Source organism: Sorex araneus, chromosome 4 (assembly GCF_027595985.1).
Source record: "Sorex araneus isolate mSorAra2 chromosome 4, mSorAra2.pri, whole genome shotgun sequence".
In the NCBI taxonomy this organism is placed as follows: Eukaryota; Metazoa; Chordata; class Mammalia; order Eulipotyphla; family Soricidae; genus Sorex; species Sorex araneus.
In genome coordinates, this window is record NC_073305.1 from 213,061,081 (window position 1) to 213,087,344 (window position 26,264).

General features: G+C 61.8%; 3 protein-coding genes across 5 annotated transcripts in view; 1 reads left to right on the forward strand and 2 right to left on the reverse strand.

Annotated features, from left to right (window-relative positions):
* The window catches only part of IQCK (IQ motif containing K), a 103,701-nt gene extending 87,534 nt beyond the window's left edge, over positions 1 to 16,167 (reverse strand). Inside the window, exons 1-4 of one of the 2 annotated variants that reach the window (XM_055134598.1) lie at positions 16,005 to 16,167; positions 8,874 to 8,938; positions 6,375 to 6,498; positions 5,606 to 5,703 (exon numbers count right to left, since the gene is read on the reverse strand). In XM_055134598.1, coding sequence (XP_054990573.1) covers positions 5,606 to 5,703; positions 6,375 to 6,498; positions 8,874 to 8,938; positions 16,005 to 16,167 — 450 coding nt within the window. The remainder of the gene's footprint in view (positions 1 to 5,605; positions 5,704 to 6,374; positions 6,499 to 8,873; positions 8,939 to 16,004) is intronic. The other variant, XM_055134599.1, reaches the window with a different exon arrangement.
* KNOP1 (lysine rich nucleolar protein 1) lies at positions 16,166 to 24,081 on the forward strand. Its single transcript, XM_055134592.1, has 5 exons — positions 16,166 to 16,304; positions 18,491 to 19,392; positions 20,263 to 20,331; positions 22,062 to 22,145; positions 22,608 to 24,081. Exons 1-5 carry the CDS (start codon positions 16,166 to 16,168, stop codon positions 22,917 to 22,919), a joined length of 1,506 nt encoding a protein of 501 aa, XP_054990567.1. The 3' UTR covers positions 22,920 to 24,081.
* Positions 24,057 to 26,264, reverse strand: part of VPS35L (VPS35 endosomal protein sorting factor like) — a 57,686-nt gene continuing 55,478 nt past the window's right edge. For both annotated transcript variants that reach the window (XM_055134591.1, XM_055134590.1), the window contains 2 exons: positions 25,639 to 25,785; positions 24,057 to 24,935 (listed from right to left, as the gene is read on the reverse strand). In XM_055134591.1, the coding sequence (XP_054990566.1) occupies positions 24,837 to 24,935; positions 25,639 to 25,785 (246 nt within the window). In that variant the 3' untranslated portion in view covers positions 24,057 to 24,836. The remainder of the gene's footprint in view (positions 24,936 to 25,638; positions 25,786 to 26,264) is intronic.

Sequence of the window (26,264 nt, forward strand, 5' to 3'; positions counted from 1 at the left end):
GGGGCCTCGGGCTGCCGGAAGTGTTCGAGATGGTGGGGTTTTATTTTTTTTGCTTATTATTATTATTATTATTATTATTATTATTATTTTCAGATGTCGTCCATGGAGAGATTCACCCTTCAGAAACAGGTTTTCCTGGGCTGGAGTGATAGCACAGCAGGGAGGGCGTTCGTCTTGCATGCGGCCAACCCGGGTTTGATTCCCAGCATCCCATATGGTCCGCTGAGCACCGCCAGGAGTAATTCCTGAGTGCAGAGCCAGGAGTAACCCCTGTGCATCGCCGGGTGTGACCCAAAAAGCAAAAAAAAAAAAAAACCCCACCCACACACAGCCCTCCTCACCCAGCTTCCAGAGCCCCTTCAGGAAATAATAGTCAAGCCACAGAGATGGGGGTGTGGGACGGTGTGTGGGGCACAAGTTGTGTCCCCCTCCCTGGATGACTCAGCACCTCTGTGCAGGGAGCACCAGCCAGTGAGACCTGCGGCCTGGGGCACCATGGCCAGAGCTTTGCCCTGTGCCCTGCACGGGAGGCTGGTGTCCACCTCTGGTGGCGGGTCCCCGGGTCTCTCCCCTGGCCAGCTCCCCTGCAGCCCCCCCTTTCCGCACTGAGCCCCCTCCCCACCGTGAACACAGGGGCGTGGGTGCTGCAGCAGAACTGATGGGGCCACCCCAGCAAAAGCATCACACTGGCCTATGGGGGCCACGGGGAATGGACCCCTCAGGCCCACAGCGCCAGGAGGGAAGCCCCCCCAGCCTGTCTCGGCTAGGGTGAGCCCCCTCCCCAAATGCACTCCCCTATGGGGGATCCTGTGGAGGCAGAATTGCATTTCAAGGAGGTTGGGGGTGGGGGCGTTAATTAAGTAATTTTCTTTTTGCTAAGCCGCCAAGGTGAGTACTGTTCAGGATCCAAAAGGGCCTTCGGAGAAGCTGGCTGGGGAGACGGACCCCCGGCAAGGTCAGGGTCACTTCTAGAGAGGGTGTATGAAGCATCCCTGGGTAGGCACAAAGACACCCCCGCACCCCCTCCATCCACTTTCTGCCTCCATCCTCAGGAAATCATTGTAGCTGGGACCCAGGGCCGAGTCAGGCCCCCCCAGGGAGCCACAGAACAAGAAGCGTTATCACAGACCTAGCTGACAGCACCTGAGGCCAGGCCACTGACAGAGAGGGCAGGTTAGCCTGTGTGTGCCCTTCCTGTTCTTCCTAATTACTAGGGGGCCCCTGGGCATTAGCATCTCCCTCTCTCATCCCTCCTTCCATTAGCATGAGAATTCCCAGCGCAGGTGGGAGCCAGAACTATCTTCATTTTCCTCTCAAGGAAAGCCGAGGTGGCTTGGAAGATGAACTGAGCGGCCCTCAGCCACGCAGTGGGCAGCTGGAGGTGGACAGCGCGAAACCGGCCAGCTGGGAGGTCACTGTAAAGCCAAGCTGGAGGCCAGGAGGAGAAACTGCATTACTCTGAGCCTGCCTCCTTAGAGCCAGGTCGGAGACCTTTGCACCGTGCCCAGAGCAACTGTTTTAGGAATCCATGAAGCAAACAGTCGCTTGAGAACTGGCGATGAAGGACTTTTCATTGGAGGACAGACCCGAGCCTCTTTTCATCCTTTCTAGAAAATCAGTAACCCGAGGTGTCAGTGGTGTACAGCCAAGGACGGCCGAGCCTGTGAACTAAACAACTCAGTTCTTAATCAGTTTTTTGGTCACACCCGGCGATGCACAGGGGTTACTCCTGGCTCTGCACTCAGGAATCACTCCTGGCGGTGCTCAGGGGACCATATGGGATGCTGGGAATCGAACCCGGGTCGGCTGTGCTCAAGGCAAACAGCCTCCCCGCTGTGCTATCACTCCAGCCCCCAATTCTTAATCAGTTCTTAACCACTTACCTCATTGTCCTCTTTTCCTCTCATAAACCCCCCAGGCTCTGGCCCTCCTGGGGGCACATCCGAGGTTGTCAACCAGACTGGGCGTACAGGAATTGGGATTCTCGAATCCTAAGCAAAAGTGCATTTGCCCTCTGACTGTTTAGGTTGACAACTTCCAAAACAAGTAACTTTGCCTCCAGAGACTGGTTCTCATCTGCTGTGCAAAAAAAAAAAAAAAAGAAGCCCCATTTTTTTTTTTTCTTTTTGGGTCACTCCCAGCGATGCTCAGGGGTCATTCCCGGCTCTGTGCTCAGGAATTACTCCTGGCAGTGCTCAGGGGACCATATGGGATGCTGGGAATCGAACCCTCATTGGCTGCATGCAAGGCAAACGCCCTACCCGCTGTGCTATCGCTCTGCCCCTCCCCCATTTTCATATCCGTTTCATAATTAACTTACAAGGAGGGGGCTGGCATTGCCATTCGCCACCCTCTGCTCCCTCTCTCCACTTAACTAGACGAAGGAAGCAGATGGCCGTCTCCTGCCCTGATATCTCCAGAGGTGAGTCTGAGAGACCGGCCTTCCTACAAGGACGAAGTTCGGGTCCACGAAGCAGTCCGCTAAATGGTCCACGAAGCATCAGGACATGTTTCCTTGGGGTCCGCCACCTCCTGATTCATCTGCCATAGACGCAGGCCAAGGATGCGTTCTCTGCGGCCACACTGAGTGTCCCGGGCACCAAAGAGGACTGTAGCACTGCACTGTCACACTGTCATCTCATTGGTCATCGATTTGCTTGAGTGGGCACCAGTAACGTCTCCACTCTGAGACTTGTTGTGACTGTTTTTGGCATATCGAATATGCCACGGGGAGCTTGCCAGGCTCTGCCGTGCGGGCGGGATACTCTCGGTAGCTTGCTGGGCTCTCCGAGAGGGGTGGAGGAATCGAACCCGGGTTGGCTGCGTGCAAGGCAAAAGCCCTCCCCGCTGCTACCAAAGACACTAACATAAATCAGAAAGACACTCTGTCCTCAGAAACCAGCAATATCGGGTGGGGAGGGGAGGGAGGAGAGAGCAGTGTAGAAAATGAAACAGACCTTAAAAATATCTATATAAACGAATATCTCTTAACGAATGCCTCCATGAAAGAAAGAAGCCTCCATTTCCCATTCTGCAGGGACCAGCTGAAAGACTCTGAACTCTGACAGCTGGGATCGATTACGGCCCGGACGGGGCCCGGCACGGAATTTGAACGCAGCCTGGGACGGGAGCGGGAAGCGGAGTTCAGAAAAGCAAACAGGGGCTCCGTGGGCAGAGAGGAGAAACGTAAGGGATTTTTCTTTTCTAGTGTGAGGAAGCCCTGCACAGAGGCCCTGAGGTGTGGGGCTGGGCTGGGGGGCCCTGGGCTGGCCTGGCTGCGGGCACCCACCCGCCACCCAGGAGGGCGGGCAGAAGTGGAGACCCTCGGGAACAGCGGGCAGAGCTCCGGCTCCCCAGACGGTGTGCCAGGGCCCCGAGGAGCCCCCCCCAAGGCGCTTCCTTCAGGGGAGTGGCTGCCGGGACCCTCCGCAACGTCTCAGGGTCCTCTGCTCGGAACACGCAGTCCCATGAGGCTGGCCAGCTGCAGTGACCGGCTCGGAGCGGGGAATGGCGGGTACCCAGAGGCGGGTACTCAGGTACTAGGTGAGGACAGCGGGGACTGACCGCAGGCCGGCCAGGCATAGGCACTGTGCATGAATGAGGAGTGCTCGGGGGCCTGGCCAGGCACACGGATACGGACACAGTTCCTGCCCGCTGTCCTGTCTCCTTTCAACTCAGCTGAGATGCGGTTCTGAGCCTCTCTTTGTGGGAAGAGAGAGAGAGGCGGGGGGGGGGGGTGGGTGGGTGGGCTTCTTGGCAGTGCTCCGGGGGCCATGCCCAGGGATATTCGGCCAGCCAGGCCGAGTGGTCCAAATGCTGTGATGCAGTTCAGGCCCCACAATGCTGGGGGCCACCAGGGCCGGCCCTGGTCGGTGCTGCAGGGGGGAGGCGGGAGGGCACGCAGGCAGGCAGGCAGGGCACCCGCCCCCAGCCTTCTGAGCCAACTCCGGCTCCTTACACACCACAAGCCGACCGTGACAAGGGAAGCAGGGGCACAGGCGGTGACCTCACCTGGCGGGTGTCAAAGGTGCTGACGCAGAGCAAGCCCCTCAGTCAGCCTATGGGGTGTTTCCTAGTCCTGCAGCTCAGAAGCCCAGACTCCCAGAAACGCTCTTGAATCAGCTCTTTCCTTGGATTTTTTTCTGTTTCTTTTTGGTTCACACCCAGCGATGCTCAGGAGTTACTCCTGGCTCATGACTCCTGGTGGTGCTGGGCGAGGGGGACCCTATGGGATGCCGGGAGTCGAACCTGGGTCGGCCGTGTGTAAGGCAAATGCCTACCCGCTGTGCTATCACTCGGCCCTCTTTCCTTAAACGTATTTGCTTGGGTTTTTGGTTTCTGGGCCTCACCTGGTGCTGCTCAGGACTTCCTCCTGGCTCTGCACTCAGGAATCACTCCTGGCACAAACGGGGGCCCTACAGGATGCCAAGGATCGAGCTTGGGTCAGCTGTGTGCAAGGCAAGTGCCTGACCCCCACTGTACTATGGCTCCGGCCCCTTGGTTAGACTCTGAATTCCCTTCACAGCCTGGACTCGATGCCGAAACGAGAGGGAGAGGGGAGAGGGGAGAGGGAAGAGGGAGGAGAGAGAGGGGGAGGGAGGAGAGAGAGACCTCTCCAAGATGTGCAGAGCCAACCCCTTGAGATGGGGCATTTTAGACAGTAGATTTCACAATGCTCTTTCCAGAACCTTCTTGCCCCACATGGAAACACCCAATCACAGACCCCTGGCCTTCTATGCCTGCACCCGCCTCCTTGTCAGCCGAGTCCCCTCCATTCCCCAAAGCCCCAGGCGCCTACCCCGTTCCTTAGCTCCAGGTAGACAGACCCTTACTTGATTTTGTTCGTGTTAGTTTTGCATGGTCACGCCAGGCAGTCCTCAAGGGCTTCTCCTGGCTCTTTCCTTGGGGGTCACCCTTGGCAGTGCTCAGAAGGCCATCCCGTGCCAGGGATTGAACCTGGGCCTCCCCCCACGCCAAGTACACGCTTCGCCCTCGAGCTCTCCAGCCCCTACTGAGACTGTTAGTTTTGCCCACAGATTTCATTTTTTCGTTTTGGGTCACACCGGCGATGCTCAGGGGTTCCTCCTGGCTCTGCACTCAGGCATCACTCCTGGCAGTGCTGGGGGGACCCTATGGGATGCCGGGGATCGAACCGGGTCAGCTGCGTGCAAGGCAAACAAATGCCCTCCCCGCTGTACTATGGCTCCGGCCCCATTGCCCACAGATTTATAAAATCTCTGTCTCTGTAGATTTCTCCACATGCATGTGAAAAAAAATCTGTTTTTTTTTTCCTCCCTCTCTGACTGAAACAATCTGATATTGGCTTGATTGCTTGATCAGACAGAACTGGGGGTGGGTGTTGTGTGTGTGTGTGTGTGTTTATGAAATCTCACCTCCCCACCAGACACATCACTGATCAGCGACCAGACACCCGACAGACAGGGCAGGGTGGGGGGGGGGGTGCACAGTCTGGGGTCAGGGGAAAAACAATCAGGCTAAGAACAATCACCTGACCGCACCTCGGTAAGGACTGAGCCGCCCTGATGAAAACCCAAGCGCCGAATCACGCGCCCGGAGCCCGCGCCCGCGCCCGCCCGCCACTGACCTCGAAGCACTTCTCTTTCTCCGCCTGGTGCAGCAGACTCTCCATCCCGGGAAGCAGCGTCGGGAAGACGAACTTTTCCAAGTACTCCTTGGGGGAACCTAAAACAAGCGGGAACACCCACTGACACGCTGGGGAGGGCCCACGGGGCCGGGGGCGGGGGAGACACCGTGCTTGGACGCTACAACCCGAAATGTTTCATATTTGTACTGTTGTTGTTGGTGGGGCGGAGCCGTAGCACAGCGGGTAGGGCGTTTGCCTTGCAGGAGGCCGACCTGGGCGTGATTCCTCCGTCCCTCTCAGACAGCCCGGCAAGCTACCGAGAGTATCCCGCCTGCACGGCAGAGCCTGGCAAGCTCCCTGTGGCGTATTCGATATGCCAAAAATAGTAACAACAAAACTCACAATGGAGATGCTACTGGTGCCCGCTTGAGCAAACAGACGAGCGACGGGATGACAGTGCTATGTTGTTGTTGTTGTTGTTGTCATTATTTTGGCTTTGGGGGTCACCCCCGGTGATGCTCAGGGGTTACTCCTGGCTCGGCACTCAGGAATCACTCCTGTTGGTGCTCGGGGGACCATATGGAATGCTGGGGATCGAACCCGGGTCAGCCGCGTGCAAGGCAAACTCCCTCCCCGCTGTGCTATCGCTCCAGCCCCCCTCCCTGCTGACTTACGCTCCCCCTGACCCTGCAGACCCTCCCTGTGCCCCCAGGTCTGCAGGGTTCAAAGCCCCACGCGCAAAAGGCCGGAACCTCGTGTCCTGACTTACATGTCTGGGGGTCGACTTCCTCGGGTTTCACCTGAGAACAGGGCTGGTGAGGGGCGCCGGGCACGCGAGGCAGGGAATGGAGGTGTTGTGCGTTGAAGCCGTAGAAACCGTGCTCCAGGGAGGCCTGGGTGGGGGGGGGAGGGATCGAGGCCCAAAAGTTCTTTAGATCGTCGTCTTCCCTTGCATGGCCTGATGCAAGAAGGGCTAAAAGTGGGGCTGGAGCGAGAGCACAGCGGGGAGGGCGTTTGCCTTGCATGCGGCCGACCCGGGTTCGATTCCCAGCATCCCATATGGACCCCTGAGCACTGCCAGGAGTGATTCCTGAGTGAAGAGCCAGGAGTAACCCCTGTGCATTGCTGGGTGTGACCCAAAAAGAAAAAAAAAAAAAAAGACGGGCTAAAAGTGGATCTCAGACTTCGGGTTCAAGGGGACACACGGAGCATACACCCCTTCCCCCCGGGGACCCTTACGCAGGACACTCAGGAATGAGTCCCACACGGGGGCAGGTAGAGCAATAGCCCAGAGGGTAGGGGCATATGCCTTGCCTGCGGTCAGGTCGACCTGGGTTCGATCCCTGGCATCCCATGTGGCACCCCCCAACCACTGCCAGGAGGGATTCCTGAGTGTAGAGCCAGGAGTAACCCCTGAGCATCGCCGGGTGTGACCCAAAAAGACAAGAAAATCAATCCCTAATGGGGGAGATGGAGTGCATCAGTGGAGAGAGGACTTGAGAGTGTGTGGTCGCACCAGACAGCCGAATCCACAGGAGGTATCTGCACCCAGAGGTCCTGCCGGATCTGCCCAGGGCGTGTGGGCCAGAGAGAGAGCTCAGTGGGCAGAGCGGATGCCTGGACACGTGAGGCCCAGCTCTGGCCTCTGGTGCTGCAGAGTCCTCTGAGTGCCTCTGGGAGCAGCCCCCGGGCGCAACCCCTGAGCACAGAGCCAGGAGTGGTATCCAGGCAACACCAGGGGTGACCCCCAAACCAAGACTTTCAAAGGGCAGCGATGCTCAGGGGTTCAGCAATTCCTCAGAGGTTGCGGATGACAAAGGGAACCAGAAACAGGACTTGGAAGGCTCAGGGAGGCCTGTCGGAACGCTCCTGCGGGCCGCCCCCAGCCCTGTCCTCCCCTGGCTCCCGAAATACACACAGATCTACCTCCACCCCTGTTATTACCGCACGGTAGAACTGCTGCTTACACCCTAAGGCGAACACCCTTGCCGCTGTGCGATCACTCCAGCCCCTATTATTATTATTTTTTTAAATCAAGCACTCCTTCTCTCCCAGCGACTCTGTGAATGCAGAAACAACACCTCAGACGTATCAGGGAGCAGCAGGCGAGGGGCCAAGAGGGGAAAACACAAAATCAAACATTCACTGTTGAGTTGAAGCTTTCTGGCCTGCTCGCCCTAGAGGGCTGGCCTGCCCAGAAGCTCCAGTGAGGGCTGTGCAGAGCAGAGGAGAGGGGAGAGGAGGCGAGGGAGGAGGGAGAGGAGGGGAGGGGAGGGGAGGGGGAAAGAAATGGCCTGCAACAAGGAGAAAAGCAGGCAGGCAGCTCTGTGGACAAATCCATTCAGGCCTCCATCTGTTTTTTTTTTTTCTTTTGCGTCACACCTGGCGATGCACAGGGGTTCCTCCTGGCTCTGCGCTCAGGAATCACTCCTGGCAGTACTCAGGGGACCATACGGGATGCTGGGAATTGAACCCGGGTCGGCCGCGTGCAAGGCAAACGCCCTCCCCCTCCCCGCTGTGCTATCGCTCCAGCCCCTCAGGGCTCCATCGAGGTGGGGCTGCAGTGACTCCGGGAAGGACACCGGAGTTGGCAGTGGCAGAGAGGTTTGAGAAAGGCTCCCGCCACCACACAAGCACCGACTGCTATGAAAAAGGCACAGACAGGTTCTCGGAGCCAGGAAACTAGAAGAGGGCAGCTGACCGATGGCGGTGCAGTCACGCGGCATCCAGAGACTTCCATCCTGCCCCGGGGCCCCACCCCTTCAGCTGCACTCAGGGATCGCTCCAGGGATCCAGACCCCTGGGCTGCACGCAAGGCAAGCACTGCCCCCGCTGTGCTATCGCTCTGGCCCCCTCTGAGCGCCTGAAATCATGTGTTAAGCCCCACTGAGCGAGTCCCTGTTTGCACGCAAGGTGAACTTCCCAAGGAGCCTCTTCCCGGCCATCCCCAGCACGCTCTGGCGCTGAGCTGCCCTGGCACCCACCGAGACTCCCCTCTCTATCCGTGACTACTCCCGACAGGGACCCTGGCCCGGGCCTTTCATTCAGGATCTTTGCTGAGCCCCGCTGAGGTCCCGGCCCATCTGTTGTGGGGGAAAGTGTTCCTTTTGAACAGATGTCAAAACTGAGGCTCCAGAGAGGTGATGGGAGGCCCTGGGAAGTCACCTCAAGGTGGCGGGGCCAGGACCGACCCACCCCCTTCTTCCCGTTGCCTCCGCCCTTCTTCCTGACACCCTCTGCGCCGTGGCTGAGGCTGGGTGGTACTCACAGTGCTTGCGACCTCCTGCTTCACCTTGAGCCCTTCTGGAAAGGAAGGCTTCTCGGCCTCGATCTCTACGGGAGTGGGGTGGAGAGAGACGCCCTCAGTGGCATTTCCTCTGCCAGCAGGAAGCATTCTTAGCTTTGACTTGGGGTGTCACCCGGGGCAGCGCCGGGGTGGTGGTGAAGGGGGCGGCTGACCCGTGTTTTTTCTTTTTTCTTTTTTGGGGTCACACCTGGCGATGCACAGGGGTTACTCCTGGCTCTGCACTCAGGAATTACCCCGCTGGTGCTCGGAGGACCATATGGGATGCTGGGAATCGAACCTGGGTCGACCGCGTGCAAGGCAAACTCCCTACCCGCTGTGCTATCGCTCCAGCTCCTTTCCTGTCCCAAAGTTCCTTTTATCTTTCTTTCTTTTTTTTTTTGGTTACACCCGGTGATGCACAGGGGTTACTCCTGTCTCTGCACTCAGGAATCACTCCTGGCGGTGCTCGGGGGACCCTATGGGATGCTGGGAATCGAACCCAAGTCAGCCGCATGCAAGGCAAACGCCCTCCCCGCTGTGCTACCGCTCCAGCCCCAGTGTTTTTCCTTTTTAAAGCTCTACAGCCACAGGCCGACACTGGTTGAAGACCGCAGCTTCCCTCCACACCTTTTCCTGACTGACCTTGTTCCCACCCCCCACACCCCCTGCCTCCCCACCATCCTCCTGGTTGTTCCCCTCCTCTTGTGTTGTGACACCCCCACCTACGTGACCCCCAGGGAATATTCCGGGGACCCACCGAGGGTCCATCTGGCCCCTGGGAAGAGGGAACGAGCGTCCCGGGATGGCTTCGTGGCAGAGCGCCTGGCTGGCGAGCGGCAGGCTCCAAGTCGGAACACCGGCACCCCCCACGGGCCCCGAGTGTCACCCCAGCAGCACAGTCCTCTGGGACACCCCCTTCCCTCTCCTGTGCGCCCACTCAGGTGTGTGGAGCTCCAGGAGGACGGCGCGTGAGCCCTGGATACCACAACAAACAGGGAAGTGGAAGGAATCCGTGTGAAAATAAAGAAAGGAGAAACAAGCAGTCATTTCAGGATCACAAACCACTTTATTGTTAAGAAAGAAACCAGAACGGGCAGGTTCGGGAGACGGCCTACAGCAAGCACACGGGGGAGTTGGGTGCCGGCAGCCGCGCCCACCCAGTTAGGCCTGCCCCACCCACCACCATGGCCCTCCCTCCACCTGAATGGGCTCAGCACAATCAGAGAATTCCTCCCGTCCCCCAAAGGGCTCTGCAGCAGGCGCGAACACCGCGGGGTCCCAGCAGCTTCACGTCACTTGGTGGCCTGCAGACCCACCCAGTCTGGCTTAGAGACACTGACTGTGGCCCCTGGTCCTGCAGGGAAACTGCCTCCCCCTAACGGATGCCTGTATTTTTTTTTTGCTTTTTTTTTTAGGGGGGGTGTCACACCCGGCGATGCACAGGGGTTCCTCCTGGCTCTGCACTCAGGAATCACCCCTGGCGGTGCTCAGGGGACCCTATGGGATGCTGGGAATCGAACCCGGGTCGGCCGCGTGCAAGGCAAACACCCTACCCACTGTGCTATCGCTCCAGCCCTGAATGCCTGTACTTTTAAACTTTTTTTTTTTTTTTTTTGCTTTTTGGGTCACACCCGGCGATGCACAGGGTCACTCCTGGCTCATGCACTCAGGAATCACCCCTGGCGGTGCTCAGGGGACCATATGGGATGCTGGGATTCGAACCCGGGTCGACCGCGTGCAAGGCAAATGCCCTTGCTATCACTGTTGTGTGCTATCACTCCAGCCCCTGAATGCCTGTATTTTTAATCTACTTGAAATCTCTCAAACTGGGTCAAATCACCCCAATACGGGCACTCTTCTTGGTCCTTTCTCATAACTCCTCGGCTTTATTTGGGGGTGGGGGTGGGGGTCGCAGACTCTCAGCCAGCCAGACCAGAGGACTGAGGCCAGGGTCAGAGGCTTCCGTGCTGCTCTCGGGGGATACCCAGGAGGCACTTGTTGGTCTCAGGGCTACCCCTGTCGTTGTCTGGGGACTTCTGGCGTACAGCCAGTGTTCATGGGGCCACTCGGTCCTGGGTGAGGCTGCAGGAAGGCACATGCCTTAAGGCCTGAGTTTTCTCCCCCTGCCCTTTTCTTTTTTTCTTTTTTTTTCTTGGGTCACACCTGGCGATGCACAGGGGTTACTCCTGGCTCTGCACTCAGGAATTACTCCTGGCAGTGCTCAGGGGACCATATGGGATGCTGGGAATCGAACCCGGGTCGGCCGCGTGCAAGGCAAATGCCCTACCCACTGTGCTATCACTCCAGCCCCTGCCCTTTTCATTCTGAATGTATAGAAACGAATGAGCCTCTTTTTCTGTGGGCAGTACGTACTGGGAGGGAAGACTCCCCAAATTCTCCAAGAAAACTTGCCGAGCGAACGAACTTGGGTCTCTCTCTGGCCATTTATTCGCATTTCCTGAGAGCCACGACATGCCCGGGACCAACGCAGGTGTTACATCCTGGTCCTCATTCAACACTGCCTTGCCGCGCTGGGCTTACTCTGCGTGTACCTTAGTTCTGGGTTTCCAGTTTCAATGACTAGAAACAGTCCTCTTCAGACCCCCGGGAGGAGCATGGTGTTTTTAAAGCTTCTTTGCACTCTTTATTGTGACAAAACAGACCATGAAATCTACCCCTTAACCATGCTTGGTGGCACTCAGGATTTTCCAGGTGTACGGGTTAATTTTTCAAACAGAAACTGTGCACGTGGGATGTGATGAACCTAAAACAACGGGAATCAGAACGTGAAGTGGCATCCGGGCTGAGAGCTGGGAGTTCTGGTTCCCGGGAGTCCTGAATCGCCACTGCCGGTCAAGAATGCTGTGACCGGGCAGGCCTGGGCGGCGGCCTTTCCCTGGAGAGCGGGCAGCAATTCCAGGGAGCGGCAAGGACTCCAAGGCAGCAGTCGCCAGGAGGAAGGGGTGAGGAGAGGGGGGTTGTTATGGGGGATGCTTAAGCAGGCAGACCTCCAGGACTACAGAAGAAACTCGGGGCGGAGGGGGCACTCGGCCGAGGGGGAGGTGTGTGAGATGCAGTCCTGGTCTTGGGACTGTCCCACCTGCAGGGGGCCGGTGATGGGATGGGGAAGAGGAAGAGATGAGAGGCAGCTGATGAGAGGGGGTCAGTGGAGTGAAAGGCAGAGACAAAGGGGTGAGGGAGGGAGAGCGCGAGGATGAGCAGGGGCTGCAGGGGCAGGTGCCAAGCGTTCCTGCCGGGATAAGGAGGCTGGAAGCTTCCCGGTAAGATTCATCTGCTAAGTGACATCACAGAACCCATGAAGATGGGCTAGTGACACAGAGGGCACCTCCGGGGGCCACCTGGTGTCACTTTCTCCCAACTGCTGGGGGCAGGGTGGGGGGGGGAGCGGGGTGAACTCAGGGGTTGGTGTCCGGAAGTGGAACGAGGGGGCTGGGTTTCACACCCTTCGTGGGGGGGAGGCTAGTACTGACAGTCAAGGATAACACTGCAGGCGTGGACGGGTCACAGCAGCTGGCTCCAAAGACACCGTGGGGGTTACAAGTAGCCGAGGAAGCCATCAGCAATGACGGCTGAATCAGAAGCTTTGACGGCAAAGCAGTCTGCTGATATTCACACAGCCTGTGCTCCCAAGGACACACGGAAGATCCAAGCTAGCTGTTGCTGGAAAGCCGAGAGGACCTGAGAACTCGACAGTGACAACCGTCGAGGTGCACGACACACACGGGCACTTCCCAGGCGGGGCAAAGCTCTCACGCTACTCCCTGGATTGTAGCTCATTTTCCTGAAACCAGGCAGCTGACAGGTCTGCTTGCTGTACTTCTATTTATCAGTGGAGACATCCTAGTAGGCGACCTGGTTTGACACAGGATCCCCACGAACCCTGCCTTCCTGTGTGCCGAGTCACTGTATGTGCTCACTGTATGATATGGAAAACCACATGTGTCAGCGTGCTTGCTTCAGGAAACTGGCTTGGCTCATCTCAGACGACCATCACAGTGCCTTGCGACCTCACTAGCCTCATTACCTACCTCAGGCCCTTTGTTACCAACCGTGACTTTGAAAGTGCGCCCAAACCCATCCGCTTTGCTTTCTAGCTGACATTCCCCCTGCCCCCCAACGTCGGGCTAAATTCTAAAATGTTTTTAAAACAATTGTCAAATGTGTTTCTTTGTGGGGCTGGAGCGATAGCACAGCGGGTAGGGCGTTTGCCTTGCACTCGGCCGACCCGGGTTCGACTCCCAGCATCCCATATGGTCCCCTGAGCACTGCCAGGGGTGATTCCTGAGTGCACAGCCAGGAGTAACCCCTGTGCATTGCCAGGTGTGACCCAAAAAGCAAAAAAACCAAAAACAAATGTGTTCCTTTGTAACCAGTAATGAGTATTTTTTTCTTTTTTTGGTTACTGGGCCACACCTGGGGATGCTCAGGGCTTACTCCAGGCTCTGCGCAGAGCTCCCCCCTCAGTGGGGCCAGGGGACCATGTAGGGTGCACATGCCCTGTCCACTGGGCTGTCTCTCTGGCAACAAGGAGTATTTTTACTGGGCACTTTCTTAACAAACTTAGCACTGTGCTGAGCACCTAACAGAGAGCATCGTGTGCTCCTCCCAATAGCCGGGCGAGGCAGGGAGGAGGAAGGCGTCTCTTTGAGAGGCTCCCGCAGGGTCCTTGTCCCTCCACTACTATAGTCGCAAGAGCTATGTGACTCGGAGAAGGGATAATTCTTGGGGGGAAGTTGCATATTTGGGTGAACTCTAAGGAGGGTGAGACATGTATCAGTGTGTGCCAAGGAGCTGACCAGGACACTGGAAATAAAACCTGCTGCGTCCCCTCTCCTGGGCAAAACGCACCCGAACGCAGGAAGCCAAACGCAGATGGGTGCTGGGTCAGAGAGCATTGGGGAACATCTCCCAGCTCCAAGTCTATTCATTCTTTCCTTCTTTTCACGTCACTGTGTAATCATCCAGATCTTATGTTCCCCCCACAAAAAATTACACATATATAATATATTGCGATAAATTGTGATGTGATGGTTGCTGAGAGTGTTCATACTAAAAAAAAAAAAACACCCAAAACAAAAACCCAAAAACAAAAAAACAGCATGCGGCGATTTTTCGGTGAAATACGGTAATCCCAGCTCATCCCAATTCAAGGCTTCTCCCTCTTCCCAGCTGCCACAAAATGGGACCTCGGTTCCTTTTCCATCCAAGGAATCTTCCCAGGCCAGCCGTGCATCCCAGTCCCACACCAGCCACTTGGGGTCAACTAAACTAACCCCCACAAAAAATGTTTTATTAATAAAACAGGTGGGGCAAGCAATAGGAAATAAATTTGTTACAGGCCTGCCAAGGGGGCAGGAGGGGATCTGGGGCCGCTGGTGGAGAGAAGGGCCCCCCGGGTGTGGGAGGTGGGGGCTGCGGGGGTGGGGTGGGGGGGGGGGGAGAAGGGACGCTGTGCAGCCACAAACACCCGAGTTACAGTGGCCTTTGCACAGCACGGTACTGCCCCTCACTTTAACTGAGGTAAAAATAAAATAAGAGCCAAACAAATTCCGTGCAAAAATCACGAACCCCACCCCGGGGGCAGCTCGATAACCCTTGGTGTGTGGGTCATGATCCAAGACAGGGCAGCGTGGGGTCACTGTGCTCTCAGCTTGCGCACAGTGACCACAGAATTTTAAAAAACAAGAGCTGGAGTGATAGTACACCGGGGAGAGCGTTTGCCTTGCACGCAGCCAATTTGAGTTCAATTCCCAGCATCCCATAGGGTCCCCTGAGCACCGCCAGGAGTAATTCCTAAGTGCATGAGCCAGGAGTAACCCCTGTGCATCGCTGGGTTTGACCCCAAAAAGCAAAACAAAACAACAACAAAAAGAATTTAAAAAAACAAAAAAAGAACAAAAAACAGCAACAACACAACTTGAGTTGGGGCCTCTGGATGGTGGGGGAGGGGGGGCGTGGGGGTGGAATACCGCATCCCTTTACCCCAAGAGGCGCTGTCGCCCATCTGGCCTCATGTTAAAGTGCTTTTGGTGAGTGGGTGGGGTAGGGACGGGAATTTATTTTTGGGGGGTGAGGGCTGCATCCTGCAAAGCCCTCACCTGCCGGGCTGGCTGAGAGCCCCCAAGTCGGCACCCCGTGGGATGATGAGCACCACCCTGCTTTATTTATTTATTTTTACTTTTTGGGTCACACCCAGCGATGCACAGGGGTTCCTCCTAGCTCTGCACTCAGGGGTTTCCAGGGATTGAACCGATCAGCCAAATGCAAGACAAGTGCTCTTCCTGCCGTACTATTGCCCCGGCAACAGATTCTTCTTCTTTTAAAAAACAAAAATTATTTGGGGGTTGGGCTTTGGGCTACACCCAGCTGTGCTGGAGGACCATACTTGATTCCAGCGATGGGACTGAATTAGGGCTGGCTGGAGGCGAGGCGAGTGTCTTAACTCCTGTGTTACTCATTCTTCCGGCTCCTTGGGTACTGTGTCTTTGCTAAGCGGTTACTATGTTTCCAAAGGAAGTTCCTTCGCCCGGAACGGGGCACCCTCCCTTTCCTCACCTGCTGGCTGCCTGGCTTGGGCTGGCCCCTACTACTGCTGGGTGCCCTCCCCAGGCACGCCGAGGAAAGGGGTGCAGGGGCAGGGCAGGGCAGCCCAGAGCGAACCTTCCCCTGGCGTCCCGGCTCAGAGCAGAACCACCGGGGCACGTGAGCCTGGCTGGGCTTTGGCACCGGGCTTAAACTTTTTTTCTTTTTGCTTTTATTTGGGTCACACTCTGCGATGCTCAGGGGTCCCTCCTGGCTCTGCACTCAGGACTCACTCCCGGCGGTGCTGGGGATGCCGGGGATCGAACCGGAGTCGCCCGCGCGCGCCAGGCACGCGCCCTCCCCGCTGTGCTACGGCTCCGGCCCCCCCCACCCTGCTCCGAGCGGGCCCCCGAGGCCCAGCCGCGCCCACCGCCCGCTCCCGGGGAAGGCCGCCGAGGCCGGCTCGGGGCGGCGGGGCCCCCCGGAGCCCCCCGCAGCCCCCGCGCCGCGCCGCCCCGCGTCAGCCGCCTGGCGCACAGAGGCCGCCGCGCACGCGGCCCGCCCGCCTACCCTCGCCGATCCGCTCCCACAGGCCCGGCTCGGCGGGCTGCTGCGGGCTCCCGGGTGACGCGGCCGGCACCGGCGTCCTGCTGGTGACCACCGACTCCGCCGAGCCCGCCGGCTCCTCGAGCGGCGCCGGCCCGCCGCCCGCCTGCCCCGCCGCCGCCGCCATGGCCGCGACGGCGCTGGCGCCCTGGCCGCGACCCGGAAGGAGCCGGGCCTCGCGGGGGCGGGCCTGCGACTTAAGATTCGCTTCCGGGTCGCGGCGGAGCGCGCTCTCACGTGCGGCCGGAGAAGCGGGGCCTGCGGGTGAGTTGCGCGCGCGCGCGCGCTCGCGGGCCGGAAGGCGCGCGGGTGGGTGGGTGTGGGGGATGGGGGGGCGGGGAACGCGGGACACGGGGGGTGACCTGCACCCCACCCCGCACGCACCCCCAGACCCCCGCGCTGCTCCCGCCCTCCCTCGCGGGAAAGTCGCCGCCGCCGCCTCCAGGAAGTTCTCCAGCCTTGGAGCGGGACCCCCGGACCCCGCCACGTTCCTGCCCCGGGCGTGGGGGGCGGTGATGCCCCGAGGCCCGCGGGGCCGGGTCCGAATCCCCGGCTGGCTCTTGGACCAGCCCCCACCCCGCCCCTCCCGGGCGAGCGAGGTCCACGCCCCCAGCCACTGCTGGCGAGTGTCCAGAGCCCAGCTTGGGCGCGGGGTCCTGCCCCCGGCCTGAGTTTGGGCGTTTTCGGGGAAGGCAGGTGTTTGCACGAGCAGGGGACTCGCCTCCTTCCCGGGAGGGCCGCGGGGCCCTGATGGCCTGCTCTGTGCCCGATGGGTGGCCACCCCGTGGTCCTTGGGGTCCCCGGACCCCACCGCTCCAGGCAGCTCCCACTCCGCTTCAATGTCACCGTTTCCCAAGGTCTGGGCGCCGGGCTTGTTCATCTTCCGTATCTCCCTGAATTTCTGCACCCCCCCCATCAGCCCAGCCCACCCCCTCTGGCCCTTCCCCCGCCAGAGCATCCTGGCCCCAGCGCCCCAGCGTCAGGGGTCCCTTTGTCCCGGCATCATCCGGGCACTCTCCACTTGCAGGGACTCGCTCGCAGTCTCAGAGGCCAGGTCGGGACCAGCGGCCTCTCTCACCCTCTCCCTGAGGTTGGGGCATATGTGGGCCTCCTCTCCCTGCCCACACCTGCCCGCTTCTTCTTTTTTTTTTTTTTTTTTTTTGCTTTTTGGGTCACACCCAGCAATGCACTGGGGTCACTCCTGGCTCTGCACTCAGGAATCACCCCTGGTGGTGCTCAGGGGACCATATGGGATGCTGGGATTTGAACCCGGGTCAGCCGCGTGCAAGGCAAACACCCTTCCCGCTGTGCTATCGCTCCAGCCCCACCTGCCTGCTTCTTGATGCTGCCCTGTGTGGCGCTGGTGTGGCCTTGCATGGCGAATGCCGGGCATCCGGCCAGTCCACCCTGGAGGTGCTGGGGGGGCCTTCAGACCCGCATCACCCAGGATGCGGAGGGCATTGTGGGGTGCAGGAGATTGAACTGGGGTGCCCACCCGCGAGGCAGCCCTCTGGCCCCAGGCGCAGCTACCCAGTTCATCCCTGACTCCCTGGCATTCACGGGTGCTGGGGAGATCCAGCCCCTGCCCTGTGCCAGGTCCAGAGCCAGCCTCTGGGGGTCCTGGAGAGACGGGACAGGAATGGATGCTGGGTAGGTGCTCCCTGGACCCCTCCCCCCTCGCCCCTGCTCTGTCCACCTAGGCCGGGCTCTGCCCCCCAGTGTGGTGTGGTGTGCCCCCCTCCCGCCCTCAGCGCTGAGGCCAAGGAGAGCCACAGCTGAAGAAACTCCTGGCCTGGCCTCCCGCTGTCCAGTGCTCCCATGCTGGGGTCATCCCTGTCCCCCGGGCCCTGAGTGGGCTGTGGCCAGGGAGGTGCCGCCCAAAGGTGCTGAGGTGGAGCTGGAGTCGGCTGCCTGCAGGGCAGGTGCTTGAGCCCCTCTCAGCTCTCTGTTCCCCTCCCCACTTCCGCTTGATGGGCGGGGAAACTGAGGCCCAGAGTCGGGCTGGTCGGCTCCTGGCGCAGAGGGGATGGGTCTCCGGGCACAGGGCAGGTCGTTTCTCAGAGGAAATGGGGCCGGGAGTGCCTTGAGCTGCAGCTGCTTCCGGCGGGAACAGGGGGTCAGGCTGACCGGGGCTGGCGGTCCCCTCCCGCCAGGGAAAGGGACAGTGGAGGGCAAGGACCCTGATCGCGTCCGCATGCCCGCAGGGACCGTGAGGATGTTCCGCGCGTCTGCGGCTCTGGGTGTTCCCGGTCCTCCCGGCAGCCCTGGCGGCAGGAAGGGTCATTCCCCCCAGCTGAGAGGGGGGCTTGGGCAGCACCCTCGGGCGTCTCCCCCGCTTCTGTCCTTTTCCCAGGGGGCACCGCGGGGAGCAGCTGGCTGGGTTCCCTCCCCCCCTTCCCTCCACCGCAGCTCCCGGGCCAGTAAACTGACGCCACTCCTTGTGTTTCCAGTGATGATCACCAAGACCCACAAGGGAGATCCGGGCCTGGGGCTCCCAGAGAAAAAGAAGAAGAAGAAGAAGAAAGTGGTGCGGGACCCCGAGACCCAGTACTCGGTGCTGGACAGCGGCAATTACTTCTCGGGGTTCTCCACGTCCCGGGCCGCGTCCCCCACCAAGTGTGGGGCCCGGGGGCAGGGCCCGGAGACGCCGCTGATGAAGAAGAAGAAGAAGAAGAAGAAAGGCCCCCACAGCACGCTCTGCGACGAGCCCGCCGCCCCTGAGTTCCGGGGCCGCCGCTCCAAGCCCCCCAGCCCCAGGAGGGCCGAGCTGGCAGGCGGCGGCGGGGAGAAGAAGAAGAGGAGGAAGTCACTGTGGCCGTTGCCCTTGTCCCCTGACTCGCGGGCCAAGGCCCTGGACCCCCGGCCGAGCGAGAAGGCGAGCAGCAAGAAGCTCAAGAAGCACCGGAAGAAATCCCCGGAGCCCGGGCCCTACTCGGGCCTCAACTCCTGGTTCTGCGAGGCCGGGGACGCCGTGTACGCCCTGGGGGGCGCGACCGGGGACGAGTCGGCCGCCTGGGGCCAGAAGCGCAAGCAGGGCAGCCCCCGGAGCGGCGCCAAGCTCAAGCGGAAGAAGAAGACGTGCTGCCCGGAGGCGGAGCTGGGCCCCGGCCTGGCCCGCCGCTCCCGGGCCCTGGACGGCAGCCCGCGCAAGGGCGGCAAGAAGAAGCCGGCCAGGGGCCTGGACGCCGCCGAGTGCCTCCCCATCGGCGACGGCCCCAAGGTCCCCGCCAAGAAGAAGACCAAGAAGTGCAAGGAGAAGGTGGGGCTGGCCGACCTGGAGGAGCTGGTCGTGAAGCGCAAGAAGAAGAAGAAAAGGAGGGAGTGCACCGTGGTGGAGGAGACCCTCCAGGAGGTGGGTGCCCCCCCCCCGCCCCGGGACAGGGACCACCACGTCTCACGACAGAGACGGGGTAGGGGTGGGGGGGCGGTGCACCCCATGACCCCGTGCGTGGCTCGACTCATTGCAAGGGGCAAAGGCCCCCCAGCCTCAGGCGTGGCTGCATCCAGGGGTTCGGGCGGGAGCCCCTCGTGGTTGAGGCTCTTGCTGCTGCCTGCGTCTGCGCCTGAGTCTGGCACGGCCAGATGGGTTTTCAGAGGAACCCTCCTCTCCTCTCTCCTCTCTCTCTCTCTCTCTTTTTTTTTTTTGTGTTTTGGGTCACACCCAGCAATGCACAGGGGTTACTCCTGGCTCTGTACTCAGGAATCACCCCTGGCGGTGCTCAGGGGACCCTATGGGATGCTGGGAATCGAACCCGGGTTGGCCGCGTGCAAGGCAAACGCTCTACCCGCTGTGCTATTGCTCCAGCCCCATCCCTCTCTCCTCTCTTTGGGCTCTTTGATGTTGATCCAAGCAGTGGGCGGGCGGTGGGCGGGGGTGTACCCCCCCCAGAGCTGTGGTGGGGAACGGAGCAGGAGTGGTGGTGCAGGCAGCTGGGACAAGGTTGTCCAGGTGACGAGGAGACGGGGGTGCGTCTGGAGGGGAGAGCCAGTCTGTTGGCAGGCACCCCCCCACCACCACAAGCAGTGCCCGGACCCCCGCCCCGGCTACCCTGGCCCCTCTCCCCCTTCTGGTCTGGGGAGGCCCAGGGGCCGTCGGTGGCTGGTGGGCAGGAGAGGGGCTGCGTGCCTGAGCCGCCCCCTCTTCCCAGCTGGTTTTAGGCGGGGGGGTGGGGGACAGGGAGCTGCCCTGGGGTCTGCCGACGCCCTGCGTCCTCTCGCACAGGCCCCCGACACGGACCTGGAGGTGGTGCTGGAGAAGAAGGGCAACATGGACGAGCTGCACATTGACCAGGTCGGTCTGCCACGCTGCCCCGCTGGCCTGTGACCCCCGCGCAGCTGCCCCGGCGACCTCGCGTCCGGGAGCCGGTCCCCGAGCACCCCCTCTGCCCGCCCGTGAGCCTTTGGTGGGGTGGCATTGGGGCCTGTCGGGGACGTTGGCGGGGAGGGGCAGGCCGTCCCCTGATGGCCGTCCCCGGGTTGGGCAGTAAGTTAGGGGGCCCGCAGGGGCAGAGAGAGGGGACAGGGTGTGGCGGGGCAGCCATAGTGGGACCGAGAGGCTCTGGGGTATGTCACGGCACAGACCCGACGAGAGCCCCAGCCGGTGTCACCCCAGCACTTGGGGTCTTCACTGCTTGCCCCGTGAGCCATGCGGGTCATCGGGAAGTGTCAGCCCGGGGGACACTTTCTCCCGCGCTTGCTTCCCCAGGAGTCACGAAACTTCACTGTGCTGGTTGTTTTGGAGGGGCAGGGTCGGAGCTAAGTATGGCCAGTCGGACGTTTGGCTCACGGACAACCCGGGTGCGATCCCCGGCATCCCATAGGGTCCCCTGCGCGCTGCCAGGAGTGATTCCTGAGTGCAGAGCCAGGCGTAGCCCTGAGCACTGCCGGCGTGGCCCCCAAACAGAAACCAGCTAATAGGAGGGAGCAATGTGGCCCCCCCTGTGATGGCAGGCCCAGTGGCCCTGTCCCTCCGGGCGTCCACGTCTCTGCCTTGAGGACCACGAGGCCACTCCAGGCTGGCCCGATGCTTCTCCGGGAGCCGCCTTTCATTTCTTGTTTGGGGGCCACACCCCCGGCAGTGCTCAGAGACCCTCCTGATCGGGTCGTGTGGTGCCGGGGACGGAACCCAGGGCAGCCTCCTGCGTGTCCCGCCGGCCTGGAGCTGCCACTTCGCTCCCCCGTCAGCCCGGCGTGCAGCGTCTCCAGGCCCCTGTGCTGGTGATGGCTGTGCCCACGGCTCCCCCCACCCCCGCGGGCGCTCTGGCTGGCTCCTGTGGCCCCTCCCCGGGGTCTGCCTCCTTGGCAGCCATGGCAGCGCGAAGGGTGGAGGGAGGGCTGCCCTGGTGCTTCCTCTCACAGGCCTGTTGGCGCCGGTGGCATCCTTGGCCAGGCGGGCACCGGCGCTCTTAGCTGCACTGCCCGGATGCCAGGCGTCCCGTTCTCCTGTCAGACCCCACTGTTGCCCGCAGCCCCCCGGGTGGGCTCAGACCGAGGTGCAGGAAGCTCTGGGGAGTGCCATGCTCGGAGGACACCGTGCCAGCCCTGCCCGGCGCCTGGAGCACGGGGCTGGCAGCAGGTGGCACTGGCTGGCTGCCGCTCAGCGGCTCGGCCCCGGGGCCCTCCTGCTTTAGCCCGGGTGTCTGCGGGACGGCTCCAGCCAGGTGGCCAGCCTGGAGGTGCTGCCAGGCTCTTGGGACAAAGCCTCCTCCCCCTGCGTGTGGCCCCAAGGAGCTGCTCGCTCTCCCTCTGTGCCCGGCCCGCACTCCCTCTGTCCCTGCCCCGGTGAGGCGGGAGGCTGGCTTGCCCTCACTGCCCCCGTCCCCTGCCCCGGTGAGGCGGGAGGCCGGCTCGCCCTCACTGCCCCTGTCCCCTGCCCAGGTGAGGCGGGAGGCCGGCTCGCCCTCACTGCCCCTGTCCCCTGCCCAGGTGAGGCAGGAGGCCGGCTCGCCCTCACTGCCCCCGTCCCCTGCCCCGGTGAGGCGGGAGGCCGGCTCGCCCTCACTGCCCCTGTCCCCTGCCCAGGTGAGGCGGAAGGCCCTGCAGGAAGAGATCGACCGGGAGTCGGGCAAGACTGAAACTTCCAACTCCAGCCAGTGCCAGTGGACGGTGAGTTTCCTGGCCCGGCCTCTGGAGGGGAAGCAGAGGGACAGACGGACAGGTGGCCCCGGCCATGCGTTCCCCCTGCTGGTCTCCCGCCCTGGCCGGCCCCTAGGTCTGCGGCTGGGACCCGTGCGGGTGTCAGGGACATGTGTCGCTCTGGGCAGGGCCACGCAGCGCCCTGGCCCCACGGGAACTTGCCTGAGCTCAGGGGTGTCTGAGAGCAGGGAGAGGGGGCTGGGGGCAGCGGGGAGGAGGATCCTGTCCGTGGGGTCTTCACGGGGCTTGGGGGGAGCCCGCGCCAGGCACGGGCCGCGAGTGTGAACCAGATCCCAGGATTCCAGATCCTTCCTGCCCGCCTTCCCCGCGAGCCTGTGTCCACCCCTGTGGAAGGGGACTCGGCCTCTGCCCGGGGTCGCCCCTGGGAGGGGGCTCGGGAACCAGGGTCACCCCCACCCTCTCCCCACGCAGGAGACCCGTTTCGGCCAGTGGGACACCTCGGAGTTCGACACCGACGAGAAGAGGATGAAGTTCTTCAAGCTGATGGGCGGCCTCAAGAACCTGTCGCCGTCCTACAGCCGCTCCCGCAACGCGATGGGCAGGACCAACATGGCCCTGGACCGGCGGGCGGCCGACCTGCTGCAGCGCCACCTGCAGCGCGACTACGACCGCGCCCTGGACTTCCGGTGCCGGCGCGGCGTGGGCCTGGGCTTCCACTCCCAGGCCGACAAGGTCTTCTACATCGACAAGAACGGCTCCCGCTCGCTCAAGTTCGAAGATTAAACGACTGTTTGCCCACCTGCCCCGCAGGATCGCTCTCGGGAGGTGGGCGGGCGGGAGCCAGTCGCGGCCCATGCCCAGGAAGCAGGCCCTGGAGAGGACCGGGGACAGCGGGGTGTGGTGGACACGAGGGGCGGAGGGGGGGAGCTCGGCCGTCGGGAGCTGGGCACAGGCAGGCACCTCCGAGCTCCGTCCTTTCTGCACGGGGCCGCATCCCCGGTGGAGAGCTGAGCGGGCACAGCTGCTTGGGGGCTTCCGGGGTCCCTGGCACGGCCCCGCGGGAAAGACTGCCCTGGCGTCCTTTTCCCTTCCTCCTCACAGACTAGGTGCTATGATGCTCCCCATCTTACAGATGAGGAAACCGAGGTGCAGGGGTGGAGAGATCCGGCTTGCCGGAGCCAGTCACCCAAGTGACCCATCAACGCCAAGCCCTGGGTCGCTGCTCGCTCATCCCCACCAGGGAGCCTTGTTCAGAAGAGCCCTGGGCGCCCAGGGGTCTTGCCGAGGGAAACGGGGCTTTCCCCTCACTGGCTGCTTTTGGGGCCATGCCCCGCGGTGCTTTTGCTCTTCCTGGCTCTGCACAGGCGCGAGCCCTGGCTCGGCTTGGGGGACCATACTTGGTGCTGGGGTAATCGAACCGGGCTCGGCCACGTGCACCCTGACCCTGCTGCTACCTCCGGCCCGGGAACAGAAGGCCCGTGCTAGGTGGGAAAGGCCAGCGGGAAGCGGGCCGGGGAACGGGCAGGGAGAACACCTGTCGTCCTCGCCGTTCCACAGCCGCTGTGGGCAGAGGGGCAGAGGCGTCCAGCTCCTGCCCCGAAGATGGGCCCAAACTTCCCCTGCTGGGCGGGGCGGTGGGCCAGGCCGGCCTTGCTCCCCCTTTGTTCTCGGGGCTTAGCTTGGAGTCCGGGATCTGGTGCTCGCGGGGGTTCTCCTGGGGATCTGCTGGCGAATGGCGGAGCCAGTGTGCCCACACCTGACCTCCCCCGGTACCAGGAGGGCCCTCAGCCCTCCACCCAGCACCTCGCACCCCCAAGGGAGCCGGGGCACTCCCTGCAGCCCTCCCAGCCTTTGCACCTACTGAAATAGCCTCTAGTTTTTTTAAGTGTCACAAGAAAGGATTATAATGGAGACAATGGGTGAAATAAAGGCCGCCTTGGGCATATTTGAGTCACATCGCTCTGAGCTTCTGTATCATGTTGTAAAGGGCAACAGGGGATGGCTTAGGCGATGGGTTGGGATGTGGGAGGCCACTGGGTAGGGCGGGACAGGCCCAGGAGGGTCATGTGACCGGACTGCTGCAGGTCCACACGGACACGGAGGTTAGAAGTCTGAGAGGAACCGTCCCGTGGTTTCCCGGCAGATGCAATGCTAGGCCGCCGGGTGCACAGCTTCCAGAAGAGCAGCGGGGGCCTCTATGATCCACAGCCGGGCAGCCCTGCTTCTGGGCAGGGCCGGGAGGCCGCGGTCCCAGGCCACGCCAATGCTCTCCCGCACTCGGGGAGATGGGCAGCGCCCGGGCGGGGATCCAGGCTGCACGTGGTGGCCCGACTCGCTCGTCTCGGATGATGAAGGAAATGCAACATGTTCCTTCAGGTTTATTCACCTGCAGACCCCACGGGGGGCCTCCCGATGGGCCCCGCTTTCTCTGCCCTCCACACCACTGTCTGAGTCCCACGAGAGCCGCCCGCGGCAGGAAACGTTCTTGGGCCATCGGCTCTCGGCGCTCAAGGCGGGCCCGGCCACGGGACTTGGGGGCGCAGAGCAGGTGGGCTGCCTTCCAGAAAGACGGGGCTCACCCGCAACCCCTCCTCTCCTGTATCGGCCCACATGGTCGGGGGGCGGGTGTCGGTCGGGACGGAGCCGCCGAGCCCGCCTTCTGGGCGTGCCCCAGAGCCCAGCCCTGGCCAGGCCTGGGGGTCAGGTCCTGCTCTGCAGGGGCAGCCTGAGGGCCAGCTCCGTCAGGTGAGCCATGTCTGGCTGCCTGCTCTGCTGCTTGATGTACTCCAGGGTCTTCACCTAGGAGGAAGGAGAGACAGCCGGGTCCCTTCCGGCTCGGACCAGCCACCCTCTGGGCTCACGCTTTCCCGCCGGGTGGCGGGTTGGGTCCTCGGGAGGGCACGGAAAGGAAAGGAACCCAAGCGGCTTCTGTTACCTTGAGCTCTGTGATTTTTTTGGCTTTTCTGGGTCACACCCGGCGATGCACAGGGGTTACTCCTGGCCCTGCACTCAGGAATTACTCCTGGCGGTGCTCAGGGGACCCTGTGGGATGCTGGGAATCGAACCCGGGTCGGCCACATAAGGTTGGCCTTACCCCACTGTGCTGTAAGAGTAGTTTTAGCGAGGGCCTGAAGATGGGACCGCAGGCAAGGTGCCGCCTTGCGTGCGACTGACCCCGGTTTGAATCCCCAGCACCCCACAATCCCGACCCCCAACCCGCAGGAGGAGGTGCAGAGCTCAGAGGTCGAGGGATACGAAACTGGAGCCCGAGCAGCACATGGCCCTGGTGGTCCCCTGCAGCACCCCACCATCAGCCTAAGCCACCTAAGCCGAGGACCCCAGGGACTGAGCACTGCTCAGGGAGCTCGCTGCCCCCAAGGAAGCCCGATGTGGGGTAGCCAGGAATGACTTGAGTTGGTCTTTTTCCAGAGGAAAGAAACGTCGCTGGCCCTTGGGGCCGGGCGGGGCCCGCTGCACCCCCCGCCACCCCCCAGCGCCTCACCATGGTGCGGGGGTCGGCACAGCCGTGCCTCTGCGCGAGGTGCCACAGGCTGACGGAGAGCTGGTTGAGCCGGTGGTTGCGCAGGTCGCCGTGGGCCAGGATGCTGTTGAAGAAGGACAGGCCCAGCGAGCTCTGGCGCTTCAGGGCCTGTGGGGACAAGGCAGCTGGGGCGCGGCTCGGGCAGGAGGGTGGGGCTCTGCCCCACGGTGGCCCATGGCCTTCCTGTGGCCTCCCCATGACCTCCAGGGGGCCCCGAGTTTCATGCTGGGGTCCCCACCATCGGTATGATTCTCACCGGGGTTCCCCTTGGGGTGGCACGGGGGAACCCGCTTGGGGGAAGCGTCTGGCTCTGCCTCCCACGAGTGCATCCCCCGAGGTGCAGCCGGAGGGGCCCGGGGCGCTCGGGAGACTCTACTCCGGGGGTCCAGGTCCCAGAAGGGCTTTCGCCCACCCGCGAGGAGCTCGCTGGCTCCCTGCAATGCCGCGAGAGCAGCAAGGCCGGGCGTCAGCTCCTGCTCCATCCCTGGCCCGGGGAAGCCCCGAGAAGCGACCAGGCTGCGCCCAGCCGAGACTGGGGAAACCGCCTCGGACTTGGCATCGCGTCCAGGGATCCGTTTCGAGGGGGA

Coding starts and splice junctions, on each gene's coding strand:
- KNOP1 (XM_055134592.1), top strand. CDS start 16,166: ATGGCCGCGACGGCGCTGGCGCCCTGGCCGCGACCCGGAAGGAGCCGG. Junction 16,305..18,490: donor CGGAGAAGCGGGGCCTGCGG/GTGAGTTGCGCG, acceptor TTGTGTTTCCAG/TGATGATCACCAAGACCCAC. Junction 22,146..22,607: donor CCAGCCAGTGCCAGTGGACG/GTGAGTTTCCTG, acceptor CTCCCCACGCAG/GAGACCCGTTTCGGCCAGTG.